At 30.9% G+C, this 22,499-nt stretch overlaps 2 protein-coding genes across 2 annotated transcripts; both read left to right on the top strand.

Annotated features, from left to right (window-relative positions):
• Nucleotides 1-602: 602 nt before the first annotated feature.
• On the top strand, nucleotides 603-3,741 carry LOC132749722 (caveolin-1-like). The gene is made up of 2 exons (XM_060739609.1): nucleotides 603-802; nucleotides 3,101-3,741. The coding sequence occupies exons 1-2, from the start codon at nucleotides 746-748 to the stop codon at nucleotides 3,425-3,427; spliced, it is 384 nt and encodes a 127-aa protein (XP_060595592.1). The 5' UTR covers nucleotides 603-745; the 3' UTR covers nucleotides 3,428-3,741.
• A 1,672-nt stretch (nucleotides 3,742-5,413) lies between these two features.
• On the top strand, nucleotides 5,414-10,258 carry LOC132749715 (caveolin-1-like). Its single transcript, XM_060739596.1, has 2 exons — nucleotides 5,414-5,680; nucleotides 9,534-10,258. The coding sequence occupies exons 1-2, from the start codon at nucleotides 5,624-5,626 to the stop codon at nucleotides 9,858-9,860; spliced, it is 384 nt and encodes a 127-aa protein (XP_060595579.1). The 5' UTR covers nucleotides 5,414-5,623; the 3' UTR covers nucleotides 9,861-10,258.
• Nucleotides 10,259-22,499: the final 12,241 nt, after the last annotated feature.

Genomic DNA, 22,499 nt, shown 5'->3' with positions numbered 1-22,499 from the left:
CATCTTCTTCTTCTATCACATCAAACATTACCGAGAATTTCTTTAAACGCACAAATGTTTACAAGTGGGATACTACTTTACTTTCGTATATAAAGAAAGACCACACAAAAAAACACTATTTGAAATAAACCAATTTTACTAGTACAAAATGGTTTTGCAATTTTGAAATAGGTTTTTAACTTTGAACTTTTTTTTAAATTTTTTAAATGTGCACCTTTCGCTTATATTCCAACTTGTGAAAGTACTGTTAGCTCTAATTCCTATCAATATTAAATGATTAAGTAATGAGCAATTGTATACCAAATTTGAAAAAAGGCTTAAATAAGGTGTATTCACAAACAAACTTGACTGCTTTTTAGTGTTGTATTCTAATTAAAAAAAAATGAAACAAATTTCTGATTTTCTTTATTTTTCATTCATACCTGAAAGTACAAATTCTTTTACTTTACGAAAAATATAGTTTCACCTCAAAGTGTCGTCTGCTATTCCATCGGGAATAAGAGACTAATTATCTAGCATAGTTAAGACAATGCCTCTAGAAATATCTAAAGTCCTGTGAGAATCCGATAAAAATGATCAATTATTTACGAGTCTCGGTGGAAACCGGGTACAAACACAAAAAATATTATATTTTATTGTCAACTTCATATCGCCAACGTACGTCTGCTTTTATTAGTGATTTTCACGATTTGTTAAAATTCTGGTATTTATTTCATTTCATAGTTGGACTTGATTATAATCAACAATGTCGGATCTTGACTTAATGAACAGAGATCCGAATAATCTGAACGACCACTTAAAGGTTTGTATATTACCTGTGTCATTTATACATATACATGTATGTACATATTTCTATGTTTGTTCTCTCAAGTCATGTATAAATCTCTATGCTTGTTTTGTCTAGTCATTTATACATACAAATTTCTATGCTTGTTTTGTCTAGTCATTTATACATACACATCTCTATGCTTGTTTTGTGTAGTCATTTATACATACAAATCTCTATGCTTGTTCTTGTCATTTAAACATACATGTACAAATATCTATGCTTGTTTTGTCTAGTCATTTATACATACAAATCTCTATGCTTGTTTTTGTCATTTATACATACAAATCTCTATGCTTGTTTTTGTCATTTATACATACAAATCTATATGCTTGTTTTGTCCAGTCATTTATAAATACAAATCTCTATGCTTGTTTTGCCTAGTCATTTATACATACAAATCTCTATGCTTGTCTTGTCAAGTCATTTATACATACGTGCTTGTCCCGTCAAGTCATTTATACATACATATTTCTGTGCATGTTCCATCAAGTCATTTATACATACACATTTCTTTGTTTGTCTCGTCAAGTCACTGATATATTCATATCTCTTTGCTTAGTCTAGTCAATTAAACATACATATTTTTAAATTTGTTTTGTCTAGATTATCATACATACATATTTCTGTGCTTGTTTTATCATTTGTACATGTTTATTAGCTTTCCTTGTCTATTTATTTATACATACAAAGCAAATTCTGTGTTTTTTATTTAAATATCCATATTCTATTTTGTATATTCATTTCTATTCAAATTCTCATTTATGTTGAACACTCGCCACGACTGAGCCTATAGCAGGCACAAGAATCTAGCCCAACTGCGATTAAGTTGTGAATGAAGTACTTGGCGGTGGTGTTGGTAGTTTTCACTCCGGATCGATCGTGGCAGAAAGACACATTGAATTAACCAGAGCATAGTTCAGCCACCGCATCGTTCCTGAACTAGTTGCCTTCACTTTCGCAAAGAACTGATAACTTCTTTACATGCCAGAGCAGATATACATTGCGAATGACCGTAGAAAGGATTTCATGATCAATCACAACGAAAGTGACCTGCACCGTCCGGGAATCGAACCCGGATCGCCCGATTCACAGTCAAACGCTCTACCTATTGAGATAATCGAACGGTGCCTAAATGAAGCTTGCTATACAATGAAATTGAAATAGTATATCTTTCTAAGCTAATCAAGCAAAGTTTGAAGCTGTTTTGTACTGAACAAGGGAAGTTACCACTGCAGGAAGTTCAATTCTAAGGATAACTGCCCATCCCATCTACTAATTATCTTTTGCCTTTATTTTTTTCTTTCGTTAATGATTTTCCAATACATATTCAGCGTTGTTCATGCAGACGACATTTCCAGGATGTTGTACTTAAACATAACTAGGATACGCTCTTTGTAGAAATTCTCTTACCTTTTTACCAATGATGAGTTTTTAATCGATTAGTGTACCCGTCTATTTGTATGAATCCAGGACAATTATTAATAAAAAAGGAAAAAAAAACGAATATAAAAACAGCCTCTTTCAAAGAAGTCAATTACGATAAAAAGTTGAGTTAAAAATATTCAACGTGTATAAAGAATATTTTGTATGTCATTAAAAATATATTGACCAATGTACACACAAGGAAAAGATGTTGAACACAGATACATTTTATTTCCATAAACAACCTACATACGATTTAATTCGACATTTGTAATATTGTGAAATGAATATACATTGTTGAGTTCAATACTTAATTCAATTGGACGAGAAAACAGCCGTCAAACCTTTAAAGTACGACGTCCAATATAGATTTTTAGCACCTGTGTACGAGTCCAATAGAAACAGTTTTGTATTAAACAATGTACTAGTATAATGTTTTCATCATTTCACACCACCAATTTTTAACATTTTCACAGAACTTTAGTTCTTTGAGAACTATATAGATTTTATAAGGATCTTTTAGACCCGGAGAACGAAAACGAGGCTTGATGGGATACAATATGGATTTGATTTGGATTTTTAACGGTGTCGAAAAAAAAAAAAACAAGCTAGCTAGAGCACACTTTGTTTTCGATGTTTTGTTACAAGGGAATTAAAAAAAATTCTATTGGAACAAACGCTGCAAACGCAGTATTTGGAAAACATTTTATAAAGTGCGAAAAAAAAAATAAGTTAAAGGGGCAAATCCTGAGTTCAACTTGTTTTTTTTTTTGTAATTGTATGTCTTGTCTTTAACAACTTAAGTGTTATGATAATACATATAATAGAGAAGGTCTCTTTCATTTACAGGTTGCCTTTGAAGATATTCTCGCGGAACCTGACGGTGTTCGTAGTATTGACTGCGTGTGGAAGCTGTCGTTCTCGTGCTTCAACTTCTGGCTTGGCGTGTGTTACAAGCTCAGCACACTGTGCTGTGGTATTTGCTTGGCCGCCGAATGGGCGTGCGAGTTCGCCGAAGTTGCCTTCTACCATATCTGGTTTATAACACCTTCATTGCGGTTGATGGAAATCAACTGCGAGGTTTTCAAGAAGTGTCATCAGACGATATGTGCCTGCTGTCTGGAGCCGTGCTGTTTAGCATGTGGGAAAATATTTTCAGCGTTCGAGAAGCGTTAGAACTTTGTCAAGGGACATGCGCTGTTGCTAGGAAACCACGCACGTTTTTCTACCTTTAAATCAATGTTTTTATGGACATTCTTTGAACCAAAGACTTTCTTTGTAAATATATATGTAATGTTTATAGACATATTGGTGGCGTTTCAAATATAACCTTTTTGACGGATTTGTTTAAAGATGCATGTACTTTGCTCATCCTTGAGTAAAATATTTTAATGGCAGAAAAATTTATAGAAATTTTTGAAATTATTACTGAATATGTCTAATTGTAATAAAAGAATAAATAAACTATGTATGGGAATCTGCAATCCCTACTTCGGGTAAAGTAAAGTTGGTCCTTTTTTAAAGAAATTGCAGTATATCAATTTTCATTAACTTTGTTAAGGATCACCGAGTTTCCACGATCTTGGTGGAAAGCATTCTTACATAAAAATAATCCAAAGTCCCCTAAGGAACTCGAACCCACAGCAGTGAGCAACCACCGGTCCTTTTAAGAAATAATTATACTCTAGTCGATTGTTTTCTTTTAGTTTATACTTATTTATTTTACATTGTTGGAAGCTATTTCTTAAAATAGTTATTATTGAAACACAGTTCAATGAAACAGTTTCTTGTTAAAACACTCTCGAATCCGATACTGAAACCAACCAGTACTAAGCAATCAGTGTAAGGTTTCTAGCTCACGGAAACGACGGCTTGCCCCTTACGGGGTTTGAACATACGCGACCAGCAATCTTTAGATTATCAGTACGACGCGTTAACTATCTGGTTATATCATCACACATTGTTTTCTTTTAATAAATATTTATTGATACAATGTACAACGTGACAAAACTTTAACAAAAGAGAACATAAAAAAGTAAACATTTTCATTTTATTTAATTCATGCGCGATGTTAACTAAGAAGCGAATGAATTCAGGCGCCGAGCGAGGCGGAAATAACCAGATAATTCAGGTGTTGTAAATTAAACCGCCTTCAAGTTAAATATTCATGCCTTGTATATTGTTCGAAAAGCTGCCAATACAGGAATATAAGTACAATCTGTTATCACGTGATGTCATCTAACGCTGCAATTGTTTTCTCATGTCCCAGGATTGTTTATCTTTTGTTTCTATGCTATAATCAATACTTGTAACAAGGGAAACGATCATTAAACGGTCATGGTGAAAATAACAAAATAAATACATCTATGTTTAAAGCAGCACGTCTCCATATTCATGTTAATTTCCATGAAAATTTTAGAAATTGATTTAAAAGTAATATATTGTGAGATGAAGAAATAAAATAATTAATCGGCACTTACAATACAAGAAAATTACTAAAACGTGGTCAACATATGCAAAAACAGCCCTTACTGCGTTAGTAACGCAGTAGAAATATGGTGATAAAATACTGCAAAATAAGTCGTAAATCGCACATAACATGTAAAACATAACTTGGATCTTGAATGATTTTTACCTTTCTTAAAATTTTAGTACATTTTTCTCAATATTGATTTTCTTTAAATATTTTGGCTCATCTGGAAACAAAAACCACCAATAATTCCCAAATACTATTCTGTACCATAAATAAATACTGAATAAGGCGGTCCGTTTATAAGCTTAATCACCTAAATAACACCAAGAAGAAGAAGAAGAAGAAGAAGAAGAAGAAGAAGAAGAAGAAGAAGAAGAAGAAGAAGAAGAAGAAGAACAACAACAACAACAACAACAATAATAATAATACATTTGTTATAATAAAAACATCAATTTTTCCCAAATACTATTTCGTACAATAGACTAAGGTGGTCTGTTTATGAGCTGAAAGGACTAACTAACACATAAAATTACATGTATATACGTTTTTGTCACTTGTGGAAAAGTACATTTCTAATAAAATTACCAATTACAGATTTATCGTTGCAAGGTAACGAAAGTCTGTAAACATGAGGACATATTTCAGTGTTACATAATGAATATCGATATCCTGATTGGTCAGTATCCCAGTTTCTTACAATGAAAACAATGACAATGTCCATCCTGAATGACCGCCAGATCGGCAGCATATCAATTATTCAACCGTTTCTTTGGTAACCGGGTAATAACAACTTCCGAATTAATATCAGCCGTTACATATGAAGTACGGCATTTATCCGGTCACTCCCAAAGGTTCCACTTTTTCTGTAGTACTTGGTCAGTTTTGTTAAGTTAACCAAAATGGACACAGTGGACGTTGTTAACAGGGATCCAAACAACATTAACGATCATTTAAAGGTAAATCCTGCAGTTTTTTAATTTCGACATGCATGTACAATTTTTATCATTATCATTGAAAAAAAGCAGCAGTCATTACACTTTTATATTATAGTTTTTCAAAAAATATCATAGAATGTGTTAGAATTTAAGAAACATTTCAATTTTTAGTCGTAAGGAAGAATACATTATTGAATTATATATTTTTCTGTTATATATATATTTTAGAAAAATGTACTTATTTAGAAATTATAATGAATAGATACACTACTCGTTTTGAGAAGAAAAAAGAAAATTTTCTATCTTATATTGAAAAACAAAGTTTTCAAAGCCAAAAATATGACATTGCAGTTATTTCACAATAACTTTCTTCTTATTTTTGGTGTCCTTAACACTTTCCAAAAATGTTACCTATTGATCATATAGCCGAACCATCTTTTGTTTTTTTTTTCATTTTTGAATTTTAGTAAAGATATCGTAATTTTGTTTTTTTTTGTATGGAAGTCAAAATAATACTTATTTACATATGACTACTTTTATGACGAATTGTTGTACATTCAGCGCTTCTTACCCGCCAAAATTATCTAAATAAATTATCAAAAGAGTATAAAACGCATATTTGCACTTTCTAAAGAAGAAAACAATATATTCATTTCTAAACGTTAATGTACCTCCAAAATAGTAAATTTATCTTTGGATTTACCTTAAAACACAAGGCAGACAGTTTCATTATTATGAAGACTGTGGATAATTTGAATTAACTTGCTTATTTTAGAAACATTAAAACTAAAAGAGCAATAAGGTGAAGATAACATAGTCTTAATGATTGTTCGAAATATCTTTTTACGGAAGAGTATACTGACCCCCTTATATATTTTTTATGCCTTCAAGAAAAAAAACCTTTGTATAATACATATCTTTAAAAAATGACAAGTTATATGATATCTAAAGTAGATCTTGCAGAGTTTTATCTGTTATTATACACCATAAATCACAAATATGCATTGTTTCTTCGATGATATTTGGAAATTTAAGAGAACAGAACGTTCTTCTTAACATACAGAAGTTGTACAATTTAGCCTTTATCATATAATTCTCATGAAAAAAGATGTATGAATTTATAAATTAAATTAGATTCTCTTGGTATCATCTATTATTGTAATATTAAATGGCCCTTTTCTCGTTTTGATATAAAAACAACATGTATAATTATTGAAAAAGGTGTAAGAAATATTTATAGTATAAGTTACTCAAAGTTTTAATACCATTTATATAATTATAATATATATCAGACAAATTATAATCTTTTATATAATACTCGTGTACCGCAAGCGTGTTATCATAACGATCAACTTATTTTACGAAACATATAAAACATCATCTAAGCTAAAAACTCAGGTTAAGAATATATATATTATATATGATTATATCATCTCTATATCTGTCAAACAAATAATGCCTCGAAAACATACTGTTTTCAAATAAATAAAAGCGTTTACTCGAAGAAAACGTCTGCTTCTTGAGGTAGAATTTCAATGAAAAGAAGAAAAAACATATTTATTATAAATAAAAGTAAGGTCTTAAGAAAGACTTAAGTTTATAATACGTTTTTTTAACAGTATAGTAGCCAAAAAACAGAAAAGATCAATATGAACTATATATATATAACTTTTAAAAAACCATGACGAACAATGTTGTTATCATGTATCGTCGTATTTTAAACAGGCATATAAAATATATAAGGGGGGTCAGTATACTCTTCCGTACCTTTTGGTATCCAAAAAAGGAACATTATGCCTTAGAATTGATTTTTTTTCACCCTTTAGAAAAGGGCAAATATAATAACTATAACATTGGCACAAAAATAAAAAGCTTACGAGAAATGAAAATGAAAGCATTCTGGGGCATAATGGACATTTAATCGAAAATAACCATTTTACGCAATTAAATATAACGTTTTTTAAATTATAAAGGTTTTTTTATTAGAACTAACCGTTAATGATAAGCGTCATCAAGTAAACACGCGTTCTGCTAACAAATTATTGATTCTCCAATCTATCTGGTATAGTTGAAAACAAAACTGTGCCATGTCATCGATTGTAACATGATACTTTAACATCGAAACCTAACCAGAACGCATGTTTGGTATCGCAATTTCCAAGATATAAAATATTTTGAGCTATTGACAATATACCATCATTAACTATATATAAAAGTTTGATAGGATCGATAGATCAATAATTCATCGGACTTAAGTATGATATTGTTTGCCATTTATTCTGAATATTCATATTTTTATAAATGCAATTTGTATGAAGGATTTTTTTAGCCGTAGGCCATCTAAAATCATTTTTTAAGAAGAAGTTTCATTTGTCATTTTAAATTACAAATTGAAATCTGGGAATTTCATTGGTCATTCGAAAAATAAAATGTAAAGGATAGTTCTTGCCATTCTACAAGAAATGTAAAGGATTAATCTCAAATAAAATAGATATGATAGCTTTTGCCATTATTGCTTTTTAAGATAAAAACATTACGAGTTTGATTTTTACCTTATTTAATTCGTAATCATATTATATTACACTGCCATGCCGCATAATCTAAGGGGTATAATGAAAACTTTTTCATGATATACTGTATCATTTGCAAAAAGAGACAGAACTTATCGTTTTCTTAAATTTAGTTCATTACAGACTAAATCAATATCTGCCATTTACTAGCAACTTTTACTACATGGTCATTAAAACATGGTCGGAAATGTTCAGTTGAACTTAAAAAGTAATACTCTTTTCCCAAATAGGCTATGTAAAACGAGAGAAAGTTGTAAAAGTAACGCGTATTGAATTTTACCAGGCTCTGGGGACGCATTGTTTACAATGTTTACCTTTGTTTACAATGTAGCTAGGTAAAGAGGAAAAACCTCATTAATATTGCACGAGTTTCACGTACATTCACAGAGATAGGCAATTAAGATAAGCACGAATCGTCCCGTGCGACGATAGTAATACATGTTTTCCTATAAGTTATTGGTTTTCACTTAAGCTGCTTGCATAAGTTATTATTGACCTTAAAAGAGGTCGGTGTTTTAACAATATACTATCATTAATATGACAGAATTAGATAATTATATATTAGATAAACGAAGAATTATTGAATGCATGAACACATATTAATGCTGAATCATTTTGTTGATATATGTCAAACTCTATAAATATAATTGGCTTCAGCAATGTATATATTCAGATATGCTTCAATAACGATGTTAGTCTTAGTAGCAATAATTATGTTGTTGTTGTTTTTGATGAATACGATGATGATGATGTTGATGATAATGATGATGCTCCTGCTGATGATTATGATGATAATAATGATGATGAAAACTGGTTACTATGACTGCACGCAACATTTAAATAATTATAAAGAATGACAATGTTGTTGTTGTTATTGATGATGATAATGTTGTTGTTGTTGATGATGGAGATGATGATGTTGTTGTTGATGATGATAATGTTATTTATGTTGATGATGATGATGCTAATGATGACGATGATGATAAAAACTACATTCTATTGATTGTATGGAACATTTTATTCATTATGAAAATATAAAATGTTGTTGATGATTATATTATTATTGCTGTTGATAATTATTATTGTTGTTGATAATGACGATGATGTTAATGATGATAATGATGATGATGAAAAGTGCTAATCATTGACTGCATGGAATATTGTATTCATCATAAGGAATAATAATGTTGATAATAATGATGTTGTTGTTAATCATTATGATAATGATAATGGTGTCGAAAACTTTTGGCTGCATAGATTTTTTATTGAAACACTATAAAGTATAACTTTTTTTTTATTTTCAGGTTGCTTTTGAGGATGTTTTAGCAGAACCTGACGGCGTTCATAGTTTAGACTGTGTCTGGAAATTATCATACACGTGCTTTACGTGCTGGCTGGGCCTCACATACAAAATCAGTACCCTTTGCTTTGGCATCTGTATCGCTGCCGAGTGGGCGTGTGAGTTTGCCGAGACAGCGTTTTACCATATTTGGTTCATAACCCCATTTCTCCGCATGCTAGAGATCAACTGTTCCGTACTGAAGAAAATTCATGAAACCATCTGTGGATGTTGTCTTGAGCCATGCTGTGAAGCGTTCGGAACCGTTTTCAAGCATTTGGGGAAAAATTGAGCAGTAGCAATGAATGCAGATTTCTTAATCTTTTTACGAACTGATCATTTGTTACAAGGTCGTGTTTTAATACCAACTCACCTTAGATTTTTTTTTCGTTTTATATGTGAAAAGAGTTAGTCCAAATGTTGTGAATGTTACTTATTGTTTGATATAATATTATGTATTAATAACAACTATGTTAAATGAATGTTTAAAATATATGTTTAAGATTATTATAGTCTATAAATAAATAGGCCAGTACTGTGATATTATATACACATTGACTCTTATCCTATCCGTCCATATTTACATGCAACATACATGTACATGTATTTGAATTTACTCAAATTCATAGCCTCTTGTTCTTTTAGTTAGACAGTACGCGTAACATGTTATTACTTATTGTTTTTTTTTTTGGATACCAGTATTTATTTGGTAAATTTTGATATCATCAATTCTCTATTTTTTTTTATAGAACTTTTTAAATTGAACATGTACAATATTAAGTGTTTATTGCGAGAAATATGATTCTGATAAATATTATTATAACACGATGATCGCAATAAAATGACACGGATGTGTCGAATCCTGGATTAATCGTACATATCGATTTACTACACAAAACAAAGACAACTTGTATACTATAACATACTACTGATTATAATAGTTAGGCAAACTCGGATATAACGAACACATCTTGATCGTTTCACTGTTCAGTATAAAATGTTTGTTTATTTGACTTTTTCATCTTTATTGGTATCTATTGATGTACGCAGATGTTCCAAATTTGCATTTTGGTTTTCTTTTTTCTTTTTTATGATTAATTCTATTATGTGTATCAGATTGAACGTTTATATAGATAATAAATTAGTTTGAGAGTTGTTTGTTTTTGGTGTTTTACGTGTTATTTCTATTGTAACCAATGAAAATATGTACAATATTAAGTCCACGCTCGATTCTGTTTTAAGTTCGTTATAATTCGAAATATTTTATCGCTGTTTCGATTATACAAAAATGTTTTATGCGTCGCTTTGACTCTGATCCACTCAAAGGGTTGTAAATTAGTTATATTACGGAAATTAACGAATTTGGCTAAAATGCTACACTGGAGTCATATATACACCCAAATGGTTTTTATATCGCAAGTCTTCAATATTTGTTTTGTACCTTGACATTAAAAATGATATTTTCTTCATAAAACACAGCTAGATATGTGCAAAAAGAATAACAACAACACATAACATTGTGGAAGAATATTAATAAAACAGGCGACTTCTGTTGATTGTTATCTTGATGACGATGACGACGGCAACCTTTACGATGGCAACGATGATGAATAAGGAGAAGTTTCTGATAATGATACAGATGGATGTTAAAGTGATGATGATGATGATGGTGATGGTAGGAATTATGATAATGATTCTGGTGTTGCTCATGGTAGTGACTACTACTACGACGACGACGACGATGATGATGATAATATCGATGTAGAGGATGACGACGATGATAATATCATATCGATGTAAAAGATGACGACGATGATAATGATGACTCTGATAATAATGTAGAAGTTAATGTTGTGAAAATGATGTAAATGGTAAATAAAAGTAAAAAACAAATGATGGAAACGATTATCATGATGATGTTAATCGATATCAATCATATTAAGTCGTTCCCATACAGATCAATAGCTCAAATAATTGTAAATTTTAAAATGTCGCGGCAATAAACTAGGCAATAACTACTTGTATTTTATCTACCTGTATGACCAAACAAGCATGAACGTTGTTCACACATTAGAACTTGTCACGCTAGAATCTCTAGTCATCAATAATTAAACTGTATCTTTGGAAACTGGTTATTTACCTAGAACTACTGTTACTGTTTACTAAACAACATTCTCGGCATCAGTTTCTGAAGTACACTCAACACCGACGGTTGGGTCCGTTCTTTTTTTCCCTGTGATAAAAATTGTTTGGAATTTAATTTGAGGCACTAACAGAAATGGCAGTGGATTTAGAACAGAGAGATCCCAATGATCTTAATGCAGGATTAAAGGTTAACACTTTTTTTTAATTAAGGAATGATATCTCTTGAGTTTTTTTCCAGAACAATCAAATCTCCTAAGTAAAGGTAACAAAGATGCGTTCATAAATATCTAAATAAAATAATGTTTAAATTAAAATAATCAAGATAAATATATATAATTAAAATATGAATGAATAAATAAAAGAAATAATTCGCTTTTTTAAACATAAAAAACCTTATGAACATTCAATCTTCATAATCAAATAATGCCGAAACAAGCAAAAGCAAACAAGATTTAGATTTTTTTTTTTTTTTTAATTTTTAAAATTCAAAAAATAAAATTTTGTTACCACAGCAACAAAAATAAATGTTCAAAAGTTATCACAACGCACACACACTTGTCATATAAACAATTGCGACAAAATTTTCTTTGAATGATTTTGTTTGTTATATTCTAATTGTTACAAACTAAAAAAATTTTAATCTTTCATGAAAATTCGCATGCAAGTTTGTACATAAACGAAGAAAATATGTTTATGCAAGAATAGCACTAATGCACCTTTCCCCTTGAATTTATATCTGCAGAAATCCTCGGAATGTATTGAATTCCTCGTTCTGCAGGCTTGGATTTTATATTCTGCAGAACAGATGTAAATGTTACAAAAAGGTACATTTACATTAAGCATTCAAGACATAAAACAAATCTCTTTTTAATGTAAATATATCTTGAATGAACAACTTTCTTCATAAAGCTCAATCAAAAGAATATATCTATATTGCCGAAAGCTCACGGAAATATCCGCATAAAGACTATATTTCTAACGTGATAACTCTAATTTCTGGAAGTAAAATGCGCAATAAGTCAATTCAAAATAAGCAAATGAATTACTGAAACTAATGAAACATGGTCAACAAATGTTTATATGGTTCCTAAATGTTTTTTAAAAATGGATACATGTTTTATATTGCGCACTCTAAAATTATTAGATGACGTAAATATCTTCTAAGAAAGAAACAATAAATTAGTAAGTTACTATTCTTAAGATTCAAGATATTAGTGATATCGCGACTAGTTTTAGTGATACATGAACATGCATAAGACATCAACACTAGCATTATATTTTGATGTTCATATTCAGACAGATGTGTTTTTATGAATCGAAGGGCGACACATTCAACAGTCGAAGTAAATAACTCTTAACCTATCAACCAAAAGTGATTAGTTTTGTCACCAATGGCAAGGCAAGTCAGTGCATCCGCGCAATCTGACCATACACGATTCTGTTTAAAACTTTGGTTTTGCATTTTGCTATTAAAATCCTCTTACTTTGAAAGTACTGTTCCAAATTCAAAGAGGACAAATACATTACACAAAATCATCAGTCCAATGCAGAAAACGTTATTCTTTATGTTATCGGCTGCGCAAAATTAAAATTATCAAATTGTTATTGTGGTTCCAAAACATGCCATTGCATCATTGCAATAAAATGAATATTTTTCACTAATACGTCTGATTTATTCCAGGTCTGTTTTGAAGATGTTATAGGAGAACCCGAAAATGCTCACAGTATTGATTGCGTATGGAAGCTGTCATACACGTGCTTCAACCTTTGGCTCGGTTTATGTTACAAGCTTAGCACACTGTGCTGTGGTATTTGTATAGCAGCAAGTTGGGGATGTGAGTTCGCAGAGGTCGCTTTCTACCATGTATGGTTTATCACACCTTGTTTGCACATGTTCCAGATCAACTGCAGTGTTTTCAAGAGATTGCACGAGACCATATGCCAATGTTGCATAGAACCATGCTGTTTCGCCTGCGGGAAAATTTTCCATATGTTTGAAAAGAAGTAAAGAATTCATGACACTTGAAGTGTCAAATTCTTTCTCTTTTCTATGATGCGTATTCAAACTATTTTCTTCTGAAATGTGTGCACGATTTGCAAAAACATAATAGTGCACAGTAATACAGATTGCCCAACAACTTTACATTTCATACTCTAATGAGGGCAACTACTAGTATAACACGACCTCCTTCTAAACAATTCATCTAAAAGACGACTGTTTCTATTCATATCACTAATGAACAATTTAAAATCGGGTGTTTCTTTCACAGACTGTATATTTGTTACGTCTCTTTGTACATATTCTTAGCATTTGTAAATACATGTACATGCACATATGGATTGTATAGAATGCTGGACAAATACTACATATAAATGTGGACAAAACTATCAACGCCTTTGAAGTTATGTTAAGAAACGAATCAACATTGTGTAAATTTGGTGGCATTAAATGTGTATTTTCATTAATTGAGAAATTTGCGTGAGAACTAATATCATTATCGAAAATGAATGGTGAAAACTATTAGGGTTGTCAAAAGATTACAAAAAAATTTTAATTATGCAAGTTGAGAGTGATTATTTGTTACAACAAGAACATTGTTCCATCTGACAAGGAAGGATTTATCCACATTGTGACATCATTGGGAGATTTCGATGTAAGCACACATATAAGTAAACAACTCGGTCATGCAAGACATTATTTGAGCGATGACAATCGTCACCTTGTTTGACACTAGGTAATGCTAGATCAAGATGGTATATGACGCTATGTAATATCAATGAAGACGGTTGATTCATACAAACCATTTGTTATGTCAGTTGAGAGAGTTTTGTAGGAGCAATAAGCAAAACTGTGATAGAGTTTAAAGTAGCACGCCTCTAGATTGAAATTAGTTTCATAAACATTTAGAAAGTGCATGAAAATAACACTAAAATTATTTTACCCAGTTAACCAAAGGGTATTTTCAACTAGCATCAGGCACCAGCAAAGTACATCAGTTACGTAATTTATGTTGAAATATGCAAAATAGCTAAATAAATGTGTGTTTGTATCGCGGTGAAAGCATTTTTAAAAAGATAATGGCTGTTATGATAAATTGTATAAAGACTATCTTTTACATGTAATGATATTTCTTTGTTAAAAATTCAAATATAAAAACATCATCTGAAGGCGCGTTGCTTTAAACAACAACCTATCTTATCCGTCCAATATTTATTTCTTTTATTAACCTCACCCCTTTTATTTGCATTTTTTTCAATACAAATATTTAACCATTAAACCATAAAATTGTAAATATTTTATTTAGCGACAAGAATGGCTTCAATAGTATAGCACTACTCATGCTTAATTTTGTTTGACGAAACTTCAAGCTTAATTTTTAAACGTTTAGGTAATCCATTGATATGATTGCTCAAGAAAAACTATACAGTACTATATTTATTCCAAATCATTTATGATATATCAATAGAAAGCTTTGATCATTTACATTTTTGCAGGTATAGATGCTCTTGTTGTTTGCGTTTTTGTAAAAAAGAGAGCACTTTCTATCAAAACGTTTGTATTTTTTTTTAAACGTTGTATTTTTGCAAAATATATTCTACATTTTCAAATTCCTGAAGTCAAATAAATAGATATTCTCATTTCGTTCACGTTTTGGTTATAAATATTTATTTCAATTCGATTGTGTTGGAAGCTATAAGCTAATAGACACACTTTCGAATCCGTTCATGGAACCAACCAGTGCAGAGCAACGAGTGTAAAGGTATTCGCTAAAAAAATAAACGCCTTGCCCCTGAAGGAGTTTGAACCCATGCAGCTTGCAATCATTAGTATACTAGTCCGGCGCGTTAACCACCCGGCCACGTTTTACATTGACAACCTCTGGCAATGTGTCCAAAGAATATAATTCGATAAAGATGCAAATACTTTTATTGTCAATACAGATACAATTGTCGAGATGTACCATCATACAGCAGCTGATTAAAGTAACAAACTTTATTGCAAAACATATATGTATAAAGGACAATATAGCAAAGACAAGAAAATGGGTTGGCCAACAGTTTTTGCAGTGCCAATTATTGTCCCTTCTTATTTCCAAATAACACTGTACAAAAAAGTCGGCTAAAACAACACAACGTTACAAAGATATAAATAAAGTAAAACGGAATCCTTAAAAACACACCAAACGTTGTGCAGTCTCGGCTTGAAGGTGATATCTATTTGAAACAGGCATTATTAAGCTTTTCCAAGCTTTTATGTGTTTGCAACAAATTCTCATTTACTAACCTTTTGCGATTGTATTGTGTAAGTACAATTTTAACATTGTTGATAAAATGAAAAGCAACGTAACGTATTGTATGATTTTAGATTAAAGTGATTGTTTTACAAATTTTTGCACACTATTTGCAAACTTCTCGCGGAAAGCTCTAAAATACGGATATAAATAAGATATGTTTCTTTTGTTTCCTACGCCAACTTCTTAATTTATTCTTGTTAAGAGACTAGTAAGAAACATTTTGAAAACAAAATAATGTATTTGGAGGGTAAACACAAAAACACTACCGAAAGCAATGCTCATTTAAGGGTAAACTGTTTTGAAATACGACTTTGAAAAGAAACTTACATAACATTTATAGTATTCTTCTCAATTTGATATTATTTGACATAATTTGTTACAAATATTTGTACCCAAAATTTCCAAAAATGAATCTACTCCATTTATTTAGAGAAGCTCGTCGATCGTTCTTTCATCAGATTCCGAGAATGTTTATAAGGAGATATTTGCAATAAAGTGTCCTACGGTTTTCTTACTTATTGGCCGAAATGTTAGTACTATTTCTAGTTTCAAGACCAAGTAAATGTTTTCCTATCTACCCCGTCCACTGATATAGGTTTTTTGAAAGAATAACCGTTAGTCTGCTGGCGACTGTAAAATCTACCCACGTGACCCGAACTATTTGCGCTGAACAAAAGTTTAGTCTGAAAGGTATTTTTTAGCTTTGAAAACAAAAAGGAATTCCCAAAAGACAAGGTCAGGTGAATACGAAGGACGGGGCAGCACAACATCTTTTTCTGTATCAGGAAGTTTTGCACTACAGACGCCAAGTGCGATGACGCGTTGTCATGCAGCAATCTGACATTAATCATCTTCGTTTTCGAAAGTTTTTGTTAAGTTTTATAATTTGAGTAATTATGATAAGCATAATTAACAAATACAAACAAACTTCGGAAAAGGGGATATAGTGAAATGTAAACGAAAATATTAATGTGAAAATTGCAAACTCATTTTGATGTGGCATAATGCCGAACTTCTGACATTCAATGTAACTCCCTTGCAATCTATATTCAATCAGCCACTTTAACAAGTGGTACATAACATTTAAACAATTGTTGTTGTCAGTTGACCCCTTCGGAAATATCTTAAATTGATATGTATCATTCTTATAAAATGGTATGAAGATTCAATAGATATTGACGAATTCAAGAAACGCAATAGTTTTATCCAATCCGTACTATGATACAAAACATCTGTATACAAGATTATGTTATATAATCAAGATAATTCGTGTAGCATTGAGAGTTGATGTGTTTTGATTTTGATCAATTTTGATCAATCAAGTGATTTGATTGAAACTTTCACTGTTAGCAAGATATAGCAGCATGTTATGAACATTTTATGTTAAGCGTGAAAAAGAACATAATATCACAATAAATTTCATTTTTTATATATTTTTCGATGATTTGACATAAACAGACTGTTATACAATAAACAGTTATTCGATAAAATGATAGACGAAAAGTAAGATTTCAAACAATTTCATTTAAGTTTTTAAATCACTTCTTTTTTTATATATTCTTTATATTAATAATTACCTTAAATGATATTGAAAGAAGATATCATAGGTATATTCTCTTTTTATTTTGTATCTAAATCTCCTTAATAACAACTAAAAGTCGGCCTAACAAAAAGTGGATAAACAAATTTCTCATAAAATTATACTAACTAAATGACAGTCACTAAACGAAGGTAGTATTAAACATTGCGGTTTGTCAAACTTATAAAGACAAAGATCAAGAACGAACAAAGACTATCATGGAATGCAGATCCCCGCCACTTACAGCATCTATGCCCAAACGACCACGGAAAAGCACAAGGTAGTGCACCAAACAGAAATAAAGCAATAAACGAGAAAGACGAGCAAAGCAATAAGCAGGTAAGGTGATACTAGCTACGGCAGCAAACATATTGAAACCACAATATAAAATTTACACGTGAACACTGAAAGATGCAATTAAAGGCAGAGTTGAATTAAAAAGGGAGGGGATATTAAAGAGAATATGAAAGGATGAAGTCTTCATGTATTTAAGGGGATAAATACTTTAACCAGTTATTATTTAACAATTATGATTACATCTAGTCTTATGCAAAAATTACCAGTTTGATTTAAAAACGTACATCTGCTTAAGCTGTCTTGAAAATGTTCTTAAGGAATCGAATTCAGAGGGGTGTGTGAGAAACCGAATTCGAAATTTTGGTTCATTCTTTAATATATTCAGGCATATAAATGTGTAATTGCTCAGATAATGATTTAATGTAATACCTATATCAAAAGTAATAGCTGTGACGGTGTGCAGATAAAGAAAGGTTTATCTATCTGTGATTTGCAGTCGACACGTAACATATTCGTTTAAAATATGCTCTTGATGATCTTTGTAATGGATTTTCAAAGTAATCAATTACGCAATTAAATCAACTTTAAAGGGCTTGTAACGAAATAAGAATATAGGCAATATCTATTTGAATGACCAAGCAAGCATGAACGCTGTTAGTGCTGTTCACACTTAGACACTAGTCACGCTAGAATCTCTTATAAGCCATCTCCATCAATAATTTACCTATCACTTTGGTAACAGGTGTTTGTTATGCATTACGCTGATCAACATCATTTTTAAAGTGTTGCTGACGCCAGAGGTTGCCTTTTTGAAAGTGGTTCATTCGCAATAAGAAAGTAAAGAATTGAACGACTGAAATGACAGTGGATTTAGTAAACCGAGATCCAAACGACATTAATGGGTCACTTAAGGTAAAATGCTTTTGAATATATGTTTTTTATTATTTGATTGAAGTCTTTGTTACATTTTATCAGAAACATTATAAATAGTGTCCTAAAAATTATCAACCGCTACAACAGGTTTTGCAGTTTTGTGTCATAGAAAAGCGGTGTTACGTCTTGAATAATTAGCTTTTACAAAACATTTGTAGAAATAATTTGACACACTAGGGAATTGACATCCCGACAGAAAAATCAAAACAAGAACAAAATTTTTTTTTCTTTATATAAGATTTTTTATTGAATTTATTTGTCTTTTTTTATTTAAATTTTTTTCAAATAACCTTTGATGTCAACACTATTAAGCGTTGAGAATTGAGTACCGCTCAAGCCGGTGCTAGGGGGCGAAAGGGATGTTGCACTTATTCGTTATCTCTCATGTACAGACTCAATCAAACCGAGTCTGCAATTCTTATGTTATTTTGTTGTCATTAATGCTTCCGAGGGATCACTTTGTTTCCAGAATTTTTTATAAGACCAAATGTTTTCAATGTTAGACTGAGCATTACGTATAAATAGATCTCTCCACAAATTGTAAAAATATTTTGAAGATATTAATCACGTTTTTTTGTTGAACATTTTATTTTCACAATATTTTGTTGAAAGATTTAACTTCTCAATTTTCAACATACCAAAGCGTAACTGTTTTAAATCCATGTGCTTTAATATAAATGACTTAATTATTTATCCGGAATAGTGTATTGATTCTAAAATCAATTTACATCAACAGATAGCAAATAAAAGTGATTGTTACATTGTGCTATTGAAATTGCAATGTAATGTTTTATCACTGGTATTGATATTGTAATACTTTACTATACTGTTAAAGCTTCGGTGTTCAGAACATTAAAGTTTTAATATACTTACAGACAAAATGGAATGAATATATGGAATACAATAAAAACGAAACACCCCCCCCAAAAAAAAAAAAAAAAAAAAAAAAAAAAAAAAAAAAAAACAAAAAAAAAAACAAAACAAACAAACAAACAACAAGTTTCATTTTGCATTCTCATAATGTGAGTGAAACATTTTTTATTTCCCTTTTGCGGTTTAAAAAATACTCCTGGGTTATCAGTGTAGACATTCAGTTAATTTAAAAGAATGACCTACAGATCACAATGATTCCTGAATTAATTGTATTTTATATATATATCATTTCAAATAATAAATTTTGCACAATGTCTTATTTCGCACTTCCTTACCTACAGTTTACTGTCCGCAATGTAAACGTTTGTTTTGTCACAGTACAATTTTATATTGACTTAGAAATGTGTTCATCGGACACGGGTGACCGAAACATTCACTGTATTGTCAGTCTATAGACGGACAGTCTGACAGTTGGACAACCGGACGGCGGGACAGCACAGCAGCGGGACTGAGGGGTGGACAAGGGCTAAAATATACTCGCAAGTGGGGGCATGAAAGTCATGTCATAAGCATTTATGGCTTTTAGGCACTTGTGAACATCTTTTTACTTCGCCATTTTTACTATACATTACATATTTATAATTTTTATATCTCAGGTTTCTTTTGAAGACGTTCTCGGAGAACCCGAAAATGCTCACAGTTTCGACTGCGTTTGGAAGCTGTCATACACGTGCTTCAACTGCTGGCTCGGTTTATGTTACAAGCTCAGCACACTGTGTTGTGGTATTTGTATAGCCGCAAGTTGGGGATGTGAGTTTGCAGAGGTTGCTTTCTACCATGTATGGTTTATCACACCTTGTTTGCACATGTTCCAGATCAACTGCAGCGTTTTCAAGAGATTGCACGAGACCATATGCCAATGTTGCATCGAACCATGCTGTTTTGCCTGCGGGAAAATTTTCCATATGTTTGAAAAGAAGTAGAATATCCATTACAGCGAAACTGTTGAATTTTTCCTTTACATTTAATGAAATCAATTTTTATTGATGGATATATCATACATTCAATGAAAATAATGACAAGTGCAATGTTTAGTTTAAACTCAGCCAGTATGCTTTTATTTGTCAAAGATTTTTAATTCACTTAAAAACCACGAATGAAAAGCTTGTATGTCAGTTTAAAAGATAACCTGGTCCATAACAGATTTCTTTTCTAACATGTTTTAGCAATATTTAAACAAGTAACAAAAGCTGTTGCCTTTTTATAATATTTTGTACCTATTTGTGTACATATTTGTGTACATATTTGTGTATATATATAAGTATATATTTGTGTATATATTTGTGATAACTGTAAAATATTTTCTGAGCTGAAGAAAGACAAGATTCATAATCAATTAAGCAGCCGCCTTTTCACAAACAATTAATCACAATCAAGATCTTCTTCATGGAAAAAATGAATTAAAATACAAATTAGATATTTTCATCCGGAAAAAAATCGTAAATTTAATTGGTAAACTAATAATTCAAATAAGACAGATAAGGTCCATGTAGGGACCTAGGCACATTTGTAGTTATGTACAGTAAGATACCCAGCTTAGAGGCGAATAAAATCAAATCTGAAGTGCGAATGTTTATCGAGCAAAACTATGTGGCAATGTATGTTTTGGCTTTCTCTTTTTTGTGATAAATGTACTGTTTTGTGTCGAGTGCTAATATTAAATGACGCCTTAAAAAATGCCGTCATTGAGATATGTTAAACCTTTTCAAAACTGTACAGGTTGTAAACTTCAAATTCAGAAGTGAATAAATGAAAACTTTAAGTGTGAATCTTTATAGAGCAATACTGTGATACGATGGTTGTTTCCGATCTTTTTGGTTTCTTATTTTTAGATTCTATTTTTATATACATAATTATCGTCACACAGTTCTTTATATTGTTATTATTTGGCTTTTATGATTACTTTTTTACGGAAATTTCTCTGAAATCGATGGGATCAAAAACATTAATTTCACGGCAGGTAACTAGAGTATGTAATTCTAATGACAACAAATGACGTAAATGTTAGGAAATGAGATCTAAGCATAGCAAATATTTTGTCTTTCACGGTCAATATATTCAATTTTTGTACTTAAGCAATTTCTATTTTGCCGTGTGTTGTCAGATTTGGCGTTCTTATTTTATGGCATTGATTGACTATATGTTTGTCTTGATTTAAGCGTAACGTAACAATTTAAATGAAAATTTATTGATTTCTGAGCAGAAATTTGATTACAGGCATTCTGTATAAAGAATCGATTTAGCTTACAATTGTTTACAAAACTTTGATTTCATTTGTGTTTAATATTTTTAACCGACATTGCTGTAAATACTTTTTTAAAAGAAAATTTGTATTCTTTAATATATCAGTTATTTGCATAACAATAAGAAAGAAATCATTTTTAAATAGATACCAAAATATTTGCCAATGTGAATTAATCTATTATTCAAAAAGAGGACATTGTATATAAAAAAGAATTGTATCATTATATACATGTATTATATTTTCAAACATAACTAACAATACATGTACTGGACTTGAAATAAATGATTGTTCTTGTTAAGTGTTCTTATTCTTTATCTTGCTCAATTTTGTAAAAAACCAACAACAAAGACAACAACAAAATACAACAACATATAATAACTCCATTCCATGCCCCTTAAGTCTAAATAACTTACTGAAAACTTCCTTCAATGGTATGTTGTTTCCAAGTATATTATTTATACATAGGATATAAAGAAGGAGATAATACGGGATCTGACATTTAGT

The sequence above is a fragment of the Ruditapes philippinarum genome, unplaced genomic scaffold (assembly GCF_026571515.1).
Source record: "Ruditapes philippinarum isolate M1 unplaced genomic scaffold, ASM2657151v2 ctg531_1_1_1_1, whole genome shotgun sequence".
NCBI lineage: Eukaryota > Metazoa > Mollusca > Bivalvia > Venerida > Veneridae > Ruditapes > Ruditapes philippinarum.
The sequence above is the reverse complement of the archived record's forward strand: the minus strand, read 5'-3'. Positions and strand labels throughout refer to the sequence as shown.